This window comes from Polypterus senegalus, chromosome 3, assembly GCF_016835505.1.
Source record: "Polypterus senegalus isolate Bchr_013 chromosome 3, ASM1683550v1, whole genome shotgun sequence".
Taxonomy (NCBI): Eukaryota; Metazoa; Chordata; class Cladistia; order Polypteriformes; family Polypteridae; genus Polypterus; species Polypterus senegalus.
The window spans coordinates 146314604-146329423 of record NC_053156.1 but is presented as its reverse complement, the minus strand read 5'-3'; the positions used below and the strand labels follow the sequence as shown (position 1 = coordinate 146329423).

General features: G+C 35.8%; 1 protein-coding gene across 1 annotated transcript in view; it reads right to left on the bottom strand.

The window, feature by feature from the left end:
* Positions 1–790: 790 nt before the first annotated feature.
* Positions 791–14820, bottom strand: part of ralgapa2 (Ral GTPase activating protein catalytic subunit alpha 2) — a 627566-nt gene continuing 613536 nt past the window's right edge. Inside the window, exon 39 of the mRNA XM_039749771.1 lies at positions 791–3125. Coding sequence (XP_039605705.1) covers positions 2971–3125 — 155 coding nt within the window. The 3' untranslated portion in view covers positions 791–2970. The remainder of the gene's footprint in view (positions 3126–14820) is intronic.

The window sequence follows — 14820 nt, the reverse complement described above, 5'->3', positions numbered from 1 at the left end:
TGCCCAGGGTTTGTTTCCTGCCTTGCACCCTGTGTTGGCTGGGATTGGCTCCCGTGACCCTGTAGTTAGGATATAGATGGATGGATGGATGGTTAAATGTAATTATTATTTTTTTTTAATAATTCCTTAAACGTATGATCAGATTTTAAAGTTTTTCATTATAATGCAATAGGGGTTGAGTCCGAGATTCTGTCCCAGCCAAAAAACTGCTAGTGAGCAAAACCTTTTAAGATGTTATTTATCCTTCTACTGTGAAGGACCTGTTGTCTTTCAAATCAGCAAGCGCAGAATGCTGCACAAGTCATTCAGTTGTGAGTTTCAGCAAAGCACATGCTACTATTCAATAACTAATAAAAGAGCTGTAATGTTGTGCACTTCTAGTCTGTTTAGACTGCTTGTCAATAAACTGTCCAGTTTCTGTCCAAAAGCCCCCTTCAAAGTTGGCTTAATTTAGTATCAGATTACAATGAATTTTTTTATTATTCGTCTTTAAATGTTTTCATTGGATTCATCCATAGGTTAGGTTATGCTTTTCATTGGTTCCTTTTTAGTTTGAAAGTTAAAGTGAATAATTTGTTATGACCACAGAAAGAATAATTGATAGCTGGCCTCCAGCAATAAATCACTTACTAAAGCAAGACTTGGGGCACATTACTATCTTTTTATCCTGGTATACTTTTGATGAAGGTGTAAAATAGCCGTTTGTGCTCAAATGTAACAAACTGTGAAACTTGAGATGGTAAAAAGAGCAACAAATAATAACAGAGATCTAATGGAACAGAACAGGCACTTCATTTCAAATCATTTTAATTAATTCTTTTAAAACTGACATTGTAATAAAGGTATCCATAAACTTCATTTAGATTTAAAAACAGTAAGACATGTTAACAGTATAAGTTGGAATCTTTCAAGGTTCTCTTGTTTTTACTTTACAAAAGTTATATACAGAAATGTGCCAAAAAAAAAAAAAAAAGGAAAATCCCCAAAACAAAGTCAGTTTCATCAAAGGTAAGTTATTAACAGTAGTCTTTTCTTCTGTTATATTCCTTTCAAGAGAGACATGCAAGATTAAATTTTACTATTAGCATACAATCATTAATAAACACATTACTGTGTGTTATATTGTGTGCACAGACACACACACACACACACACACACACACACACACACGGCCAACATCAAGTCTCATGTGAATCTCACCAGTGCTTCGTAATTATGTTTTAAGTAAGGCAAGCCAGTGCAACAGGGGTAAAGATGCATCTCCTGCTGAGATCCCATAGTGCATGTAATATGCGGCTCTCATGGCAACTGTAGTGTCGAGGGAGGCTCGGCTACTAAGCAGAGAGTAAGCTAACAAAATATCAGGTGCAACACCCAAGATCAGTGCTGGCATTTTGCTGTGCTCGTACCTTTGAACACAGCATTTAAGGCTGTTTGTATAGCTCAGCTTCAGCTGAGACATTTTGTTTTTATTTTATTATTCAAACCACTTAATTGATTTTGATGGAAAAAGTTGCTTTAAATAAAAGCCATGGTTTAAAAATGTCACCACCACCACCACCTAGCTATGATCAGTTATACAAGCACAGTCTTACCATACAACACATAGACATTTGCAACTTGCATCCAAAAGAGTACAAAATAGAATTTACGATAAATGTGCAGTGCTTCACATGAGAACAAATTTAATGCAAGTGTGTAGCTCATGTTAAATAAAGTATACCTCGTGGCCAGTATTACAAGTTAATCTTTCCAGTTTCTGGGCCAGATACTGAGAATATTTAGATAGGAGTCCATGAAATCACTCATTTGATAAAATATGACAGAAACTGACAAAAATAACTTAACAGAATATGTTTAACTAAGACAAATTACCATATTTACATAACATCAAAATAAATGTATTATTATGTCTGAAAATTGTTAACATAAATGTAACTGATTACAAAAACACTCACAAGCTATAAACAAACACAGTGTTTACCAACTAAGAAAGAAATAATTTGCTACAGTTAAGATGTTAGTATCAGACATGCTGCACATGCATTGTACATTAGTGTTCAAGAATTTAAAAAAAGTAACACATGCATTTGGTTATTTCATAAATCATTAAAGCATTAAATTATTATTGACAGGTAAAGGAAGCTGCCAGAAAATAAGTTTGTGGACACATTTACTTAGAGAATAGTTCATGACTGGATAGCCAAACATATTTTACCATGCTGCACGGTCTAATGCAAAATAATTAAGATGTAGCTAAACAATAGAATCCATCATCAATAGCCCCATTTGCAAACTTGAAAAAGGTCTTCATGAATGTACAGCTTAGAAATGGTTTGAGGTAAATACGTAACAAATAACCACATCCATTATGAAAAATACTGAAAACTGTACTGTGAAGAAATAATTTTATCTAGTGAAACAGTAAATAAGCTAGTGTTACAAATATGGATTACTGTTAATGCTACATATTAACCCTGAACCACAAAAGATAAATGGAACATTCTGGGCATTTTAGCATGCAACATATTTGTCTCGCCATAATCTTTTCATTTTATTTTTATTAGTGTGTACACTGCAGTTTAGGAGACAAAAATAAAACAGAAGAGATCAGTGTTGGGAAACAGTTTTAGTGCTGCATGGTTGTGAACATTTTCATTCCAATATTTTTTAATGTGTGTAGCTCTGACACTGTAAAACAAAACAGGGAACTGCATATATCACAACATGGAAACAATTCAATAATTTAATTACAAAATGCTCACCTTAATTGAAAATTAGGAAAATAAGCAATAACCATATAAAATATATTACTTTCTTATTGACATGTGCTGAATAAATGAGGTGTTTATTGCAGGTTCTGCTTTAGCAACAGGTTTCACAGATTACAGCATGGTGTCTGGCAGCAAAGCAGGGCATTTTAAAGCATTTCAAGAGATGGAATGACTCAGACATAATAGATATAAGTCTTCAATTTGAGGATTTACTAATAGCAGAGGCTGAGCGACGGAGTTTCCCAGAGACACGACTCTTTGTGGCACGTGGCATTGTTGGGGAGACCTGGTCTGTTGAATCTGTGGTAACAGAGGGGTGGAGATCAGCATATGCACTGCCACTGAAGGAACCTGCAAACAGCAGAAGTCCCAGAGATTGATTAATACATTCTGCATTTCAACAAATTACATTTTCATTTCCACTTTGTTGCCTTTACTAATTACTCGCATGTGTCACTTTTGTTATACTCCTGCAGGAAAAGCCACTCTGTAAGTAGTCAACACAGTAGTAATTTTTCACAACAACTGTTCTATTTTAAATCCAACCCAATTTGGGGACAAAAAAATAATTTGCTTTTATTCAGTTTAGTAATCCATTCAGACTCATGGCTTGACAAGAATATGTTGTTGGACAGTTATCTTATCTAAAGATCTTGAGCATACATTGTTCTTCTCTCTCCGGTTTAATTAATCTTAGCCTGAATGAACCTATTAATTTTTTACATTTAAGATTTTTCATTTAAAGACTTACCATTGTTGTTTCTTGTCCTAGTGTGTGGAATATAAACACAGGAAACTTCACTTTCTATATTACATCTTGCCTGAAGTAGGGGCCTGAGTTACCTCAAAAGCTTGCATATTGTAATCTTTTTATTTAGCCAATAAAAGGTGTCATTTTGCTTGGCTTTTCTTAAGCACATCAGACATTCCAGTTTGACCTGGAAAACTGCTTGGCCTCTCCATGAAGTGGTGTAACAGAGCAGGTCCTAGGCCTGCATGATGGGTAATGCCAAGCATTAAGTGCTACCAAACAATACCGTCCACCAAACTATGATGCAAAATTACAGTATAAAATAGTACATATTATATTTTGAAAACTCACAAAAAAAGCAGATGACTAAAAGGAATACAAATGTCATCAGTGAGTCTAGAATTTATTTTACTCATATCATTATATGCATTTAAAGGGGTAAAAAATATATCATGGCCTATTCAGAAAAAGCATACAGTAGAACATGGAGAATACATTTATTTTACAAAATCTGTACATTGCCTTTGACAATTCCTATTTAGCTGAGTGGAACTTTATTTAGTAGATACACTAATATTTCCACGTAGGTTCAAAAGCTTTCATACCATGACACCCATGTTGAAAAATCTCAGGTGTTTTCTTTGTAATAACAATAAGGTTTGGGGGGAGGGTCAGCAGATGGCTGAGATGTTTAAGCAGTTTATGTTCTAGTGATTCTATTATTCATCGTCTTATCATGTTCCAGTCCAGGCACACTCATTATGTTAAAATAATCAAGACAAAAACCTGGATGTGAAGGCCACTGACTTTCTTTGGAAACTTTTTTTTATCATCAGGATATACACAAATAAATAATGAAATGCCAAGGAGATTACCATTTGTAAATTCAAATTCCAGGCCATGGTTTTGTTTAATGCATGCAAATATTACTAATTACTTCACACATTGTGATACTCAGAAACAGAAATCTTTAGCTGAAGCAGCTCTTAAGAGCTCCAAGATAACAAACCAGTTCAATTTGAAACACTTCTCTCCATAGTGAATGTTATCCCATCCGGCTGCACACGTACAGTATAAGCAGTGTACATGCACTTTCTTTAATGTTACGTACACATGGTCAAAGCAGAAATGAATGCACTGGGTCAGTGATGGAATACATACCTGCTACACTCTGTGATTTCCAAACTCAGCTCCTTATTAATTTTAGGCACAGTGCCTGATTAATTTATCAATTAGATTGTGAATACCACATAGAGAAACAAGCTAATAAAATATGTCATTAGGCTAATTAAGCATATAAACATTTCTAATATTCATTACAAATTTTCTATAAAAACAAAAATCTAGACTACATGAACTCATCAAGTCAATGATATTCTTTTGTAAAATATCACATGATTTCAGAACTTGCTTGGATGAAATACTTTGATAGTAAGAAAAAGAAGCAAAAACACAAGTTCAATGCAGTGGGTGAGAATCAGTAACTCCCATACAGAACCCTTAACAGCAGTAACTGAAGAAGCTCACTGCAAGCGAAAGACTCCCCAGCCCATTCATTCAAAGCATATGCAAGAGCAGAGCAGGCCGTACCTCACCAGCTCACAATCCCCCACAACATTTCTGGGCTCTTTATACCACACAACTTCTGCCAGTTCAAACATCTGTTCTAGTAAAATTCACAAACCTAATGTGGCAGCTGTATGAGAAATCAATTGATAATGCAAACAAATAACAATATTAGAGTTTCTCCTTGAAGCATCTCAGTCAAACCCTAATCTTTGAGCCTGCTGCTTGAAATGTACAGTACACGGGAAAATGGGAGATAACCACTTAGAGAACAGCCAATTTATTTCTAAGATGGTTCAATACAACAATAAATATAAGTAAAAGCCAGGTCTTTAACAAATTAAAACTGAACTGATACATCAATAAACTTTTTAGCTCACTAATCGAACTATGCTTACAGACTTTGGATAAGTGTATTTTATATGCTTGTGACTTAAAAAAAATGTTTGATAGTAAATCCAAAAATGGGAAATGAAACTGATTTTTGCCTGGTTTCTGCCCGTGTAGCTTCTTCTCTGTTTACGTCGACTTGTGTAGCTAATCCGGCTTACTCCCAATTTGCGGACACATGCCACCTAAGTTAACTAGCATCTCTGAACTTGCCTGTGTATGAGCACCTGTGCCTGGCAACAGATTAGCTTCCCATCCAGGGCTGGTCTCTGCCTTGTGCCTGATGTTGTCAGGAAACGTTAAAATTCCCTGCACAATGCTGTTAGTGTACTGTACATTTCAAGCAGCTTAAATTAAAGTAAATAAATGGGGAAATAAACAAATGTACTGTCCCTTTTAAGTTCATTAGCATTTTAATGCTTTGGAAAATATCACTTTTATGATATGGCCCATCTTTTAAGTATGTACTAGGATAGTTGGCAGTCTTGTGGCACTGAATGCGCAAACATCAAGAAGCAATGATTGTGAAGCACTGGATTTAGCCTTTGCTCTTCTCTTTGATCTTTTTAAGCAGGCCAAAACACAAACACGGCAGGCATGCTGATTACAAGTGGGGCACAGGCAAATAGAGGGGCTTAGTCTGTGTCATTTCTGAAAACTGAAAGTGTGTTCCACTGATTATTAAACCCTTACAGTCCAATCCTGTATTGAGTGTCTGTGCTTTATTTTGCTAAGATGAATTTAATTTAAGACTGGTAAGATTTGACTTACATGGTGAAATAATTATTAAGGCCACAAGGTTACCATTTCAATTCTCCCCTCTGATGTATGCCAACTTCCAGAAACACTTTACTGTATTATAGACATGCAATTAGTGAAATGACTCTGGATAAAAGTGTCTTGTTAAACAAATCAATTTAAATCTTTTTTGCAAGCTCACTCTTTGTACTTGGCATTATCTGTATACAACATTTTTTTTCATCTTTTATGACTGTATGGTGCAAAAAAACAGCAAATTTACAAGCATTTCTACAGTGTGTCTTCAGATTCATCTAGTGAGACATTTTGACAGCTCACCTTTTTGTTTGGCTCCTGCTATTCTGTACTTCTTTTGCTATTGGCAAAATACAGTAATCAACTGCCACTCTTCTAAGTTCTGAAACATTTTTACACAAATGGGCAGAATAGAGTCCTTGGTTTGGGTGAAAGCACGCACAGAGCTATGACACACTATTTCTAGCCAGTCTTCACTTCAATGCTAAGAAAGGCCTTGCATGTTAAATACAACAAAATAAAGCAATACCAACTGAATTTCACCCTTCTTGTTAATGAAAATTAAATAGATGCCCACAATACAATTCCTGTACATTATGATAATATACAGAAAAACAAAACTTGTTAAGTTGATTTAAACTTGCCAGAAGTCAGTGAAATCCAAACTTGAAGTCAACCAAATAAAAAAATAAATCGAACTAAGCATTGTAAAGTGAACAGAGAAAACATGTATGTTGCTCAAGATTATACCCTCCCAATTACATTTTTATTTTTTCTAATATTTATGCTCTAAGGGACATCAATTAAATCAATAATAGGAAGCTTTCTAAACATTTGTAAATAACTGGAAACACATTAGTAAATCAATAGAACAAAAACAAAATAAGAATAAAAAATAAAAAAACTCTTTGGTCATCAAAATACCTTTTAACCCTTGCTATAATGACGCTGTGTTAATATTTTATTGCAATTATTTGCTTCTTTTCTTTCATCAGATGCGCTATCAGAGTGTCCCCTTGTCCTGTCAACAGTGCTTTAAATTGCCCAGACAATCAAGCAAAGGTCACACCTGGCGTGTGGTTGGCTTGCTCCCGGGGACCAGAACCCCACCCACCCTTCTCCAGGTTCATGGTACTCAGCCATTCTTCCTTTTGTCTCCCCCCAGCTGTTACATCCAAAAAAGCCATGCATGCACCCCTCCCCCCCACACTCAAAACATACTTAAAAAGCCAAGCTGACTCAAAAGCACAGGCACAGCACGTGCCACTTCTTATCTATGCCATTTCAAGACTGTTAAGCGTGGTGCTTTGCAAAAAAAAAAAAAAAGTAAATGGACTTAATTCCCATTGGCTTCCCGGCAGCAATTCAAACAAAGCGCAAATGACAAAGACATTTTCCAGTATGGCAGGTGTTAGTGTCAGATTCTGCCCCAGGCTAACAGGCACAAAAAAAGAAAAAAAAAAAAAAGGAAAATGGAGGGGGAGGGACTATTTGCTTTTTGGTTAAAGCATAAACATGCAGGGACAGGAAAATACTATTAGTACACCAAGATTATTCATGCTGCTTCTTAGTCAGGTATTAATTCCCAACAGCACTTGCTCAAGCTCATTTATAGCATCTTGATTCAATGCAAGCAGATATGCATCTTTAGAAAAAAGAAAGAAATAAGGAAAAAAAATGATAGCAAAAAAGCATTTGTTAGTAAAGCAGAGAACAAAGTGGTGGTAGGCACTTTTTACTGGCCAGCTCTGAGATTGCTCTTACCTTATGAAACAGTGTAACCAGACCTTTATTAATTTTAATCTAAAAAGGAAGAAACAAAATACAACATTTAAAAAGGGCATTAGACAACTGTGCTAATAAGCAACCAGGTTTATTCTGTTTCCAAACACATCACTTTTGGCTTTGGATTGCTGCAGGTTTCTTTTCTTTTCCTTTTGTAACAGTAGACTGTCCAGTTCTTAACTGAAAAGTTTGAGCCTCTATTTGTATGGGTCTGCCTGCACATACAATAGAATGGACTTGCTCTTGGTGACATGACCAATACAAATGTTTTTTAATCTTTGCTTAAAAAAAAACTATATGAACAGTTAATACACATTTTTCAGTTTTTAAGAATTCATATTCATCTTAATAACCAGACCATGTGAATCACACAACTGACATAAATAATGTGAAGCACCTTTTTGCTCCATGAGAAAGACTAGATTTAGATGTGCATTATTTATGATGTTTAATTTTTAAAAAAGTCTGCATCTGGCTCTTGTTCACAAAGATGTCAGGTATACAAGGTTTCAAATCCATGTGGTTGATACAAATATATTAAAATGGCAACAAGCATTTTGAAAGTTTTATTTTTTTATCTACATTAATCTTCATTGTATGAATAGACATGTTTAATTACTGTACTCAGTTTGAAGAATTTACTTAAAAATTCCCACAAAACAGATGAACATGAAAATAAAATTTAAAGGGCCTCTGACAAACTGAAACACTAATCATTATTTGCGATTAACACAAATAAGCTTGTATCCAATTAAAATATTTTTCAAATCTAAAACACTTAACAGTATTCCACCTGCCTCCCCCCAAACACTCGCAATAAAAGAGATGCCAGTGTGCCATGTAAAACAAAGTTGCAACAAAGAGTCACATGATGGAGCCTAGAAAACTGATGTACTCCCTAGTTACTCAAATCCCAGTTTACAACAGCATATTCTGTGGATCATCTCCAAAGCAGTACAGTACTAGATTCATACTTTTGTTTTGGGGAAGCTACAAATTCTCAAATTACTGTATAGGTCAAGTCTTGCTTCAGAATGGAATCGAATGCCAAATGTATTTTATCAGTTCATAAATGCCCAATAAACTTTCATCATTGCTCGAAACTATATTTTTGTGTATTCTAATATATATGCATTTGTTTTTACTCAGTTGCTTGCTGATTATCACGTAGGTAGAAATCAAAATGAATTTGTGGTTTCTCTTTAGCATTCAGTGTCATCTGTATCTGTGGCTGCTCTCTTTGAATGTGAATGAAATGGAAGTGCAATTCTGTCCACTTATAATTCTTTCATTTAATTGAATAAAACTTAACCACACTTCACTCAATATCCATAATCCTTGACTCAAAGAATATTTGATAAAGAAATTATGTTAAATATTTAAACAGTTCAGTCCCAATTTTAAATAGCTTTAACAGCAAATTTAGAAAATTAACTTGTTGAAATAAGCCTTCACATACTAAAAGGAGCACCACATTTTTTAAACCTGCTTATTGCAATTCAGGATTGCTTGTGGCTGAGGCCTAATTAGGGTGCATGAGGCACTATGCAGAGATTCCGGTCCATTGCCAAGGACACTTAGGTACAGACCCACACAAAGCCATTTTAGAATCATCAGTTTACGAGGTAAAACCCATGGATGTTTGTGTGTCTCTACAAGGAAAAAAATGTATGTGATATTTCAATATAATGCATTTACATAGTATTACTTTTCTTCACTAGAATTAATGTTTTTATATCTGAAAGAGTAACACACTGAACTATTCATAAATGAGCTTAATATTGCCACTGTGCCACTCATGGCAGCTCTTGTCCAGCTAAAGATCAAAAAATGAAACCATCAGCTAATCAAGCACTATGCTCAGCTGTATCAAGAAAAAGCCCAACCGCTAACTCACGTCTCACTCCCAGTTGATACAGATTCAATCTTGGGGTCTAGGAGTTAACATAAAAAGTGGTTGAACTTGCAACATCACCACTAGAAAGTTCACTTCTTTATCGCTATACAGTTGATCAATGGAGGCCAGATGAAGTCTGTTTTACCACTGCACTCATTGATGACAGTACTGGAGAACAGCAGCAATTCAAAGAGACTGGAGATCCAGTCCATTGTTCTGTCTGAATTAACTACAAACAACAGATTGAAAGGTCGTGGCTGCCTAATTGGGAGAGCAAGCGCAGATACTGGAAACTGTGCTGCAAAAACATGAATTTCTCAAAGCCTTCTAATAGAAAATTTGTTAGTGCTCACTGTCCTGACTATTGCAATGAAAGCTCCATTACTTTTAGAAAATATAACAACAATTTGAATGTTACTGATATATTGTGGAATACACAACATAAAGAACTACCAATCTAAGTTACTCAAAACAGACATTTTGTCATTTCTGTGCACAGTTAAAAAAAAAATGACTGCAGGGCAAGAGTCATCATCTTGAAACCTCTGCACATCTTTGGAATATGAAGAGAAGAAATCAGTAAAGTGATGCTCAAATGTGCCCAACTTGAACCCATGGTTCCTGTAACAGAAGTATGGGGAGCAGACTTCTGGGTCATACTGTGCGTGTGATGGCTGGCTTCTTGGTAAGTAAGCTTAATTGACACAATTACAAATAAATTTAGTACACTACAAACACCTAGTATAATCCTTCTTTCAGGTGATAGTGGGTACTCCACAAGTGAGGAGATCAAATGAAAGTCACTACCACACAAGATCAGTGATGGAATGGACCATTGGTTCAGATGGCTGTGTTTGGACTCATCGGACAGCGTAGAGTTCTACAGATACAAACAGAATTGGCACACTGTACTGGCTTGTGCAGCACTGCATCAATATTTGCATTGTGTATACTGAATGTAAAGAGACTTGACATTTACTTGGCAAAATGATTTTATTGTTTTACAAGTTCAATCAGAATGTTCTTAATATCTCACAGTTCCGTGCATACAGCCTGCACCAATTCACGCGTACTTGTGATGGTCTGGGCACTGCATGATGGCACATTGTCATTACTCTCTCCACACAGCTGCTCCCAGTTTCGTTTTGCTGGTCTCCCTGCAGGAGTTGCATAGAATGTTTTTGTGGTCCTCCACTTCGGCCAGTAATACCTCAAGCTCACATTCACCTTTTTTCCTCTGTCCTTTCAATGCTTGTAAGTAAAGACATCACTCAGGAACTTAGGCAAAATTATATGGTAAATAGATTGTGAATAATCAAAAAAGGTGTTTACGCCATATATGGTTATTGACTGGCAGTGGTGGGGAATGGTTAAAAGCACATGCACGGGCACAAAGCTTTAAGTTTATTAAAGTAACTTGGTGGAGCACGTTGTGTAAATATGGTTTTAAAAAAATCTCTTTTTTTGTGTGCATATGCCATTTTTGCCTTTCAAGTGCAAGCAATAGTTTAGTATGGAACATAAGCAAGGTTTTATACATGTGTCCTCTGGTGTGAGAAGTACAGCACTGGACTTGTGGACAAATTGGAACTCTTCTAGAGAAAAAGGTAGTTTTACAGACTAGATGCCATGCACCCAAATAGACCAGGCTCCAAGATCCCTTTGCACAACATTAATAAGGTAATGATTTTTGATCACATATAGTACTGTGCAAAATTCTTAAGCATCCTAGTATTTTTTTCTTAAATAAATTTAGTCTTACATGTTTATCTGTTGGCTTCTGTATTAGATAAAACTAAATTTGAGACTTCAAAACCTTAATTCCCTAAAAATGATAATGTTACAGATACATTTCTAAAATGTATTTAAAAAGTGTCGTACTGAGTATTAGGCCACTTTTCAGATTAAAAAACTGATGACTTTTGTAGGTCTCTAGCCTAGTGCCTGGTTAAACAAACAGAACAAAGAGGTGCTAGTAATCAATAGTATTCTGAGTTCATTGAACAACATTATCAACTGAAAGAAAAACAAGTGTAGAAGGGACCAAATTAAAACGTGTGGCAGTGGCACATGTGACAGTGTAACCTTCAGATCTTCACCTCTTACGCCATGGCAAGAGTGAGCATAGCAACAAAACACAAGGTGGTTATCCTGTACCAGCAAGGTCTGGGCAGACAGGAATTTCAAGATGTGCTGTGTAAGGTGTCCTGAAGAAGGCCAAGGAGGAGTAGAAATTATGGATTTTTTAGTTACTATACAGTATAATCTTTTACACATTATTACAGAATATGTTTAAATGAAGTTCTAACAACAAATTACTGAAACATAAAATAAGGACTGATGGTAGATAAAAGGTTAACTAACCAAGGCTTTAATCTTAAGCACATGAGGTCTGCCTCATCTTAAAGAAACCACCAGCTTGATTTTACAAGGTTAGAATGTGGTAAATGAGCAATGATCACCCCTCTAGAAAGTGAGGATAAACTAGTGGGAAAGCCCAGTCCCCCACCCTATGAAGCGGTGATAAGATCAATAGAAGAGTCCACAGCTGACCCCTACTTACAAGTCAACATTCAGGTAAATTTGAGAGTTGAAAGGAATCAGAAAATACTGGTGCCCTAGACAATTAGATGAAATAATATAGCTATGTATATTACAAGTCAGATACTGTGATATACTGTATTAGATTAGGTAATGGTAGCAGGAAAGCATACAAGCAATGAGAGATTTATGCGTATCTATGTGCAAATAAAGAATTGTTCTGCATTCTCATCTGCTCTCTGTGACTGACTTCTTTGAAAATAGAGGAACTATTTTCCACAGCAAAACACTGCAGCTGGCCACAGAAACTGAGTGTGAGCTACATCAGACTGACGTCCCTTTGAAATTAAAAGACAACCAGCACTGCTATAAACTGTGAACTCACAGGAGCCATACAGTTCAAGTACACTTTTGTTAAGTTTGGAGAATTCTTGTAACAGTAAGGCACTAAGGCAGATCCCTGCACATTTCATTCTGCATTCAGCAGAGTTGGAGTTGGTGATCTGCCCAGAATTAATGAATTCCTTAGTGTTGAAAAGTACAGGCATCCATTAAATCTGATCATTCCCTACTTAATTTTGCAGCAGGACAATAACCACAAACATGCGGGCCAAAGCCATAGTGAACCATTTTCAGCAAAAAGAAGAACAAGGGGTCTGGTGTGGCCTCCACACAACCCTGATCTCAACATCTTCAAGGCTGTCTGGGGTTGCCTGGATAGACCGACACAAGTGAGACAGTTAAAAGTCTACAGAAGAGTTGGGTCAAATTCTTCAAGTTGCTTGAAACAAACTAGAAGTTGATTGTCTTATAAAACAGCACAGCATTAGAAATGAAAATATTTAAATGTTTGAATACATTTGTTATGTTGCTGTTTTGTTGGATTTTAGAAGTTTTAACCTAAAGGGATATCAATATATGTGTGCTGTTGATTATGTGGTTATGACAGGTATAACTTTAAATGCTTACTTCCATTCATTTTCTTAATCCACTTATCTAGAGAAAGGTGACAGTCCTTTGGGGCTGAACACCCACACAGGTGCCATTGTGGCATCACCAGTCCATCTAAACTGTATGTCTTAGGGATATGGGGAGAACATATAGATGCCACAGAGGGAATACCTGAGCACAAGCCCCGTAATACTTTCAGTGTTTAATCTCAAGCATGTAATGTCATCATATTTTGTGACTGTGACTTGGATGCACTACACTGCTACACAGGGCTGCCTTATGTCATGGAAGTTAAACTTGTAAACTCAGTGCAGCATCTGAAATTACAAATTTATCCCTTGAATATCAGTCCTTGCACTCTTAGTATTTATATATATCGGTTTATGACTTGTAGTAGTCCCCTTCCCAGCTTTGTGTACAGTTTAAGTGACAGCACATCTTTTTAGTTATCAAATCCTGCCATCTTTCTTTTAACTTTGCCTATGGTTTAGCTTTTTTGTTTTTGGCAGCAGCCTCTCGGAGTTCTACACATTGACTTTCATTGGAGTTTCTCATGCTTATGCACCTCTCCTGGTCAGGTTAGCACTCTGCACTTTTTGTGGCTGCCCACATTCCCTTTTGCCAGCAGACATTTCCCAAAAGTTGGCTGGAACAAAACAAATGGCTGTCTGCTGTGGTCCTTGGATACTTGTGATTGTAGTTTTTCACAGTTTACTGCTTTTTAGAGTTCATTTTTTTACATTTAGAAACTTTTCATTATTTTTGAAAGCATTTTTTTACATGTGCCTAAACATTTTGCATAGTCATTTAATTATATGGATACATGTAACATCAGAAACACATTAGAACAAAAAAAAACACAACCTGCTTAAATGGAAGTGTGTTTTACATAAAGCCTCTAATAACCACTCACACAAAATAATAACACAACTAGTTATAAATGTCAATAATTTAATTACCATACACTTTTGCATTTAACAATCCCTGAACAGCAGCCTTTACCAAATCATGAAAATAGCAATATTTAATGTAAAGAGTTTTAACAAGCATCTCATTTTATGTAAATGATTAAATCACTGCAAGAATGTGAAGTCTGGCTGAAAACTGGCTTTGCTTATTGAAACAGCAGCCAATTTTAATTTTTTTATTGTGTTATTTCATGTAGATGACAATTACAGCTCAAAAGCAAAGAAAGTCTTTATGTCCTTGCCCTCTTCTGATTTTACTTGGTGTGTTGCTGAGCCTTTGTACAACCATACTGGTCGCATGTTAGTCATATACAGCAGACTGAATGTGATAGTGGGGTGACACAAATCCAGTGTCTCGGAGAAATCGTTTTTTTTGTTTTTCTTTTTAATAGAATATGCATAATTAAAAAAGGAGTAATGCAT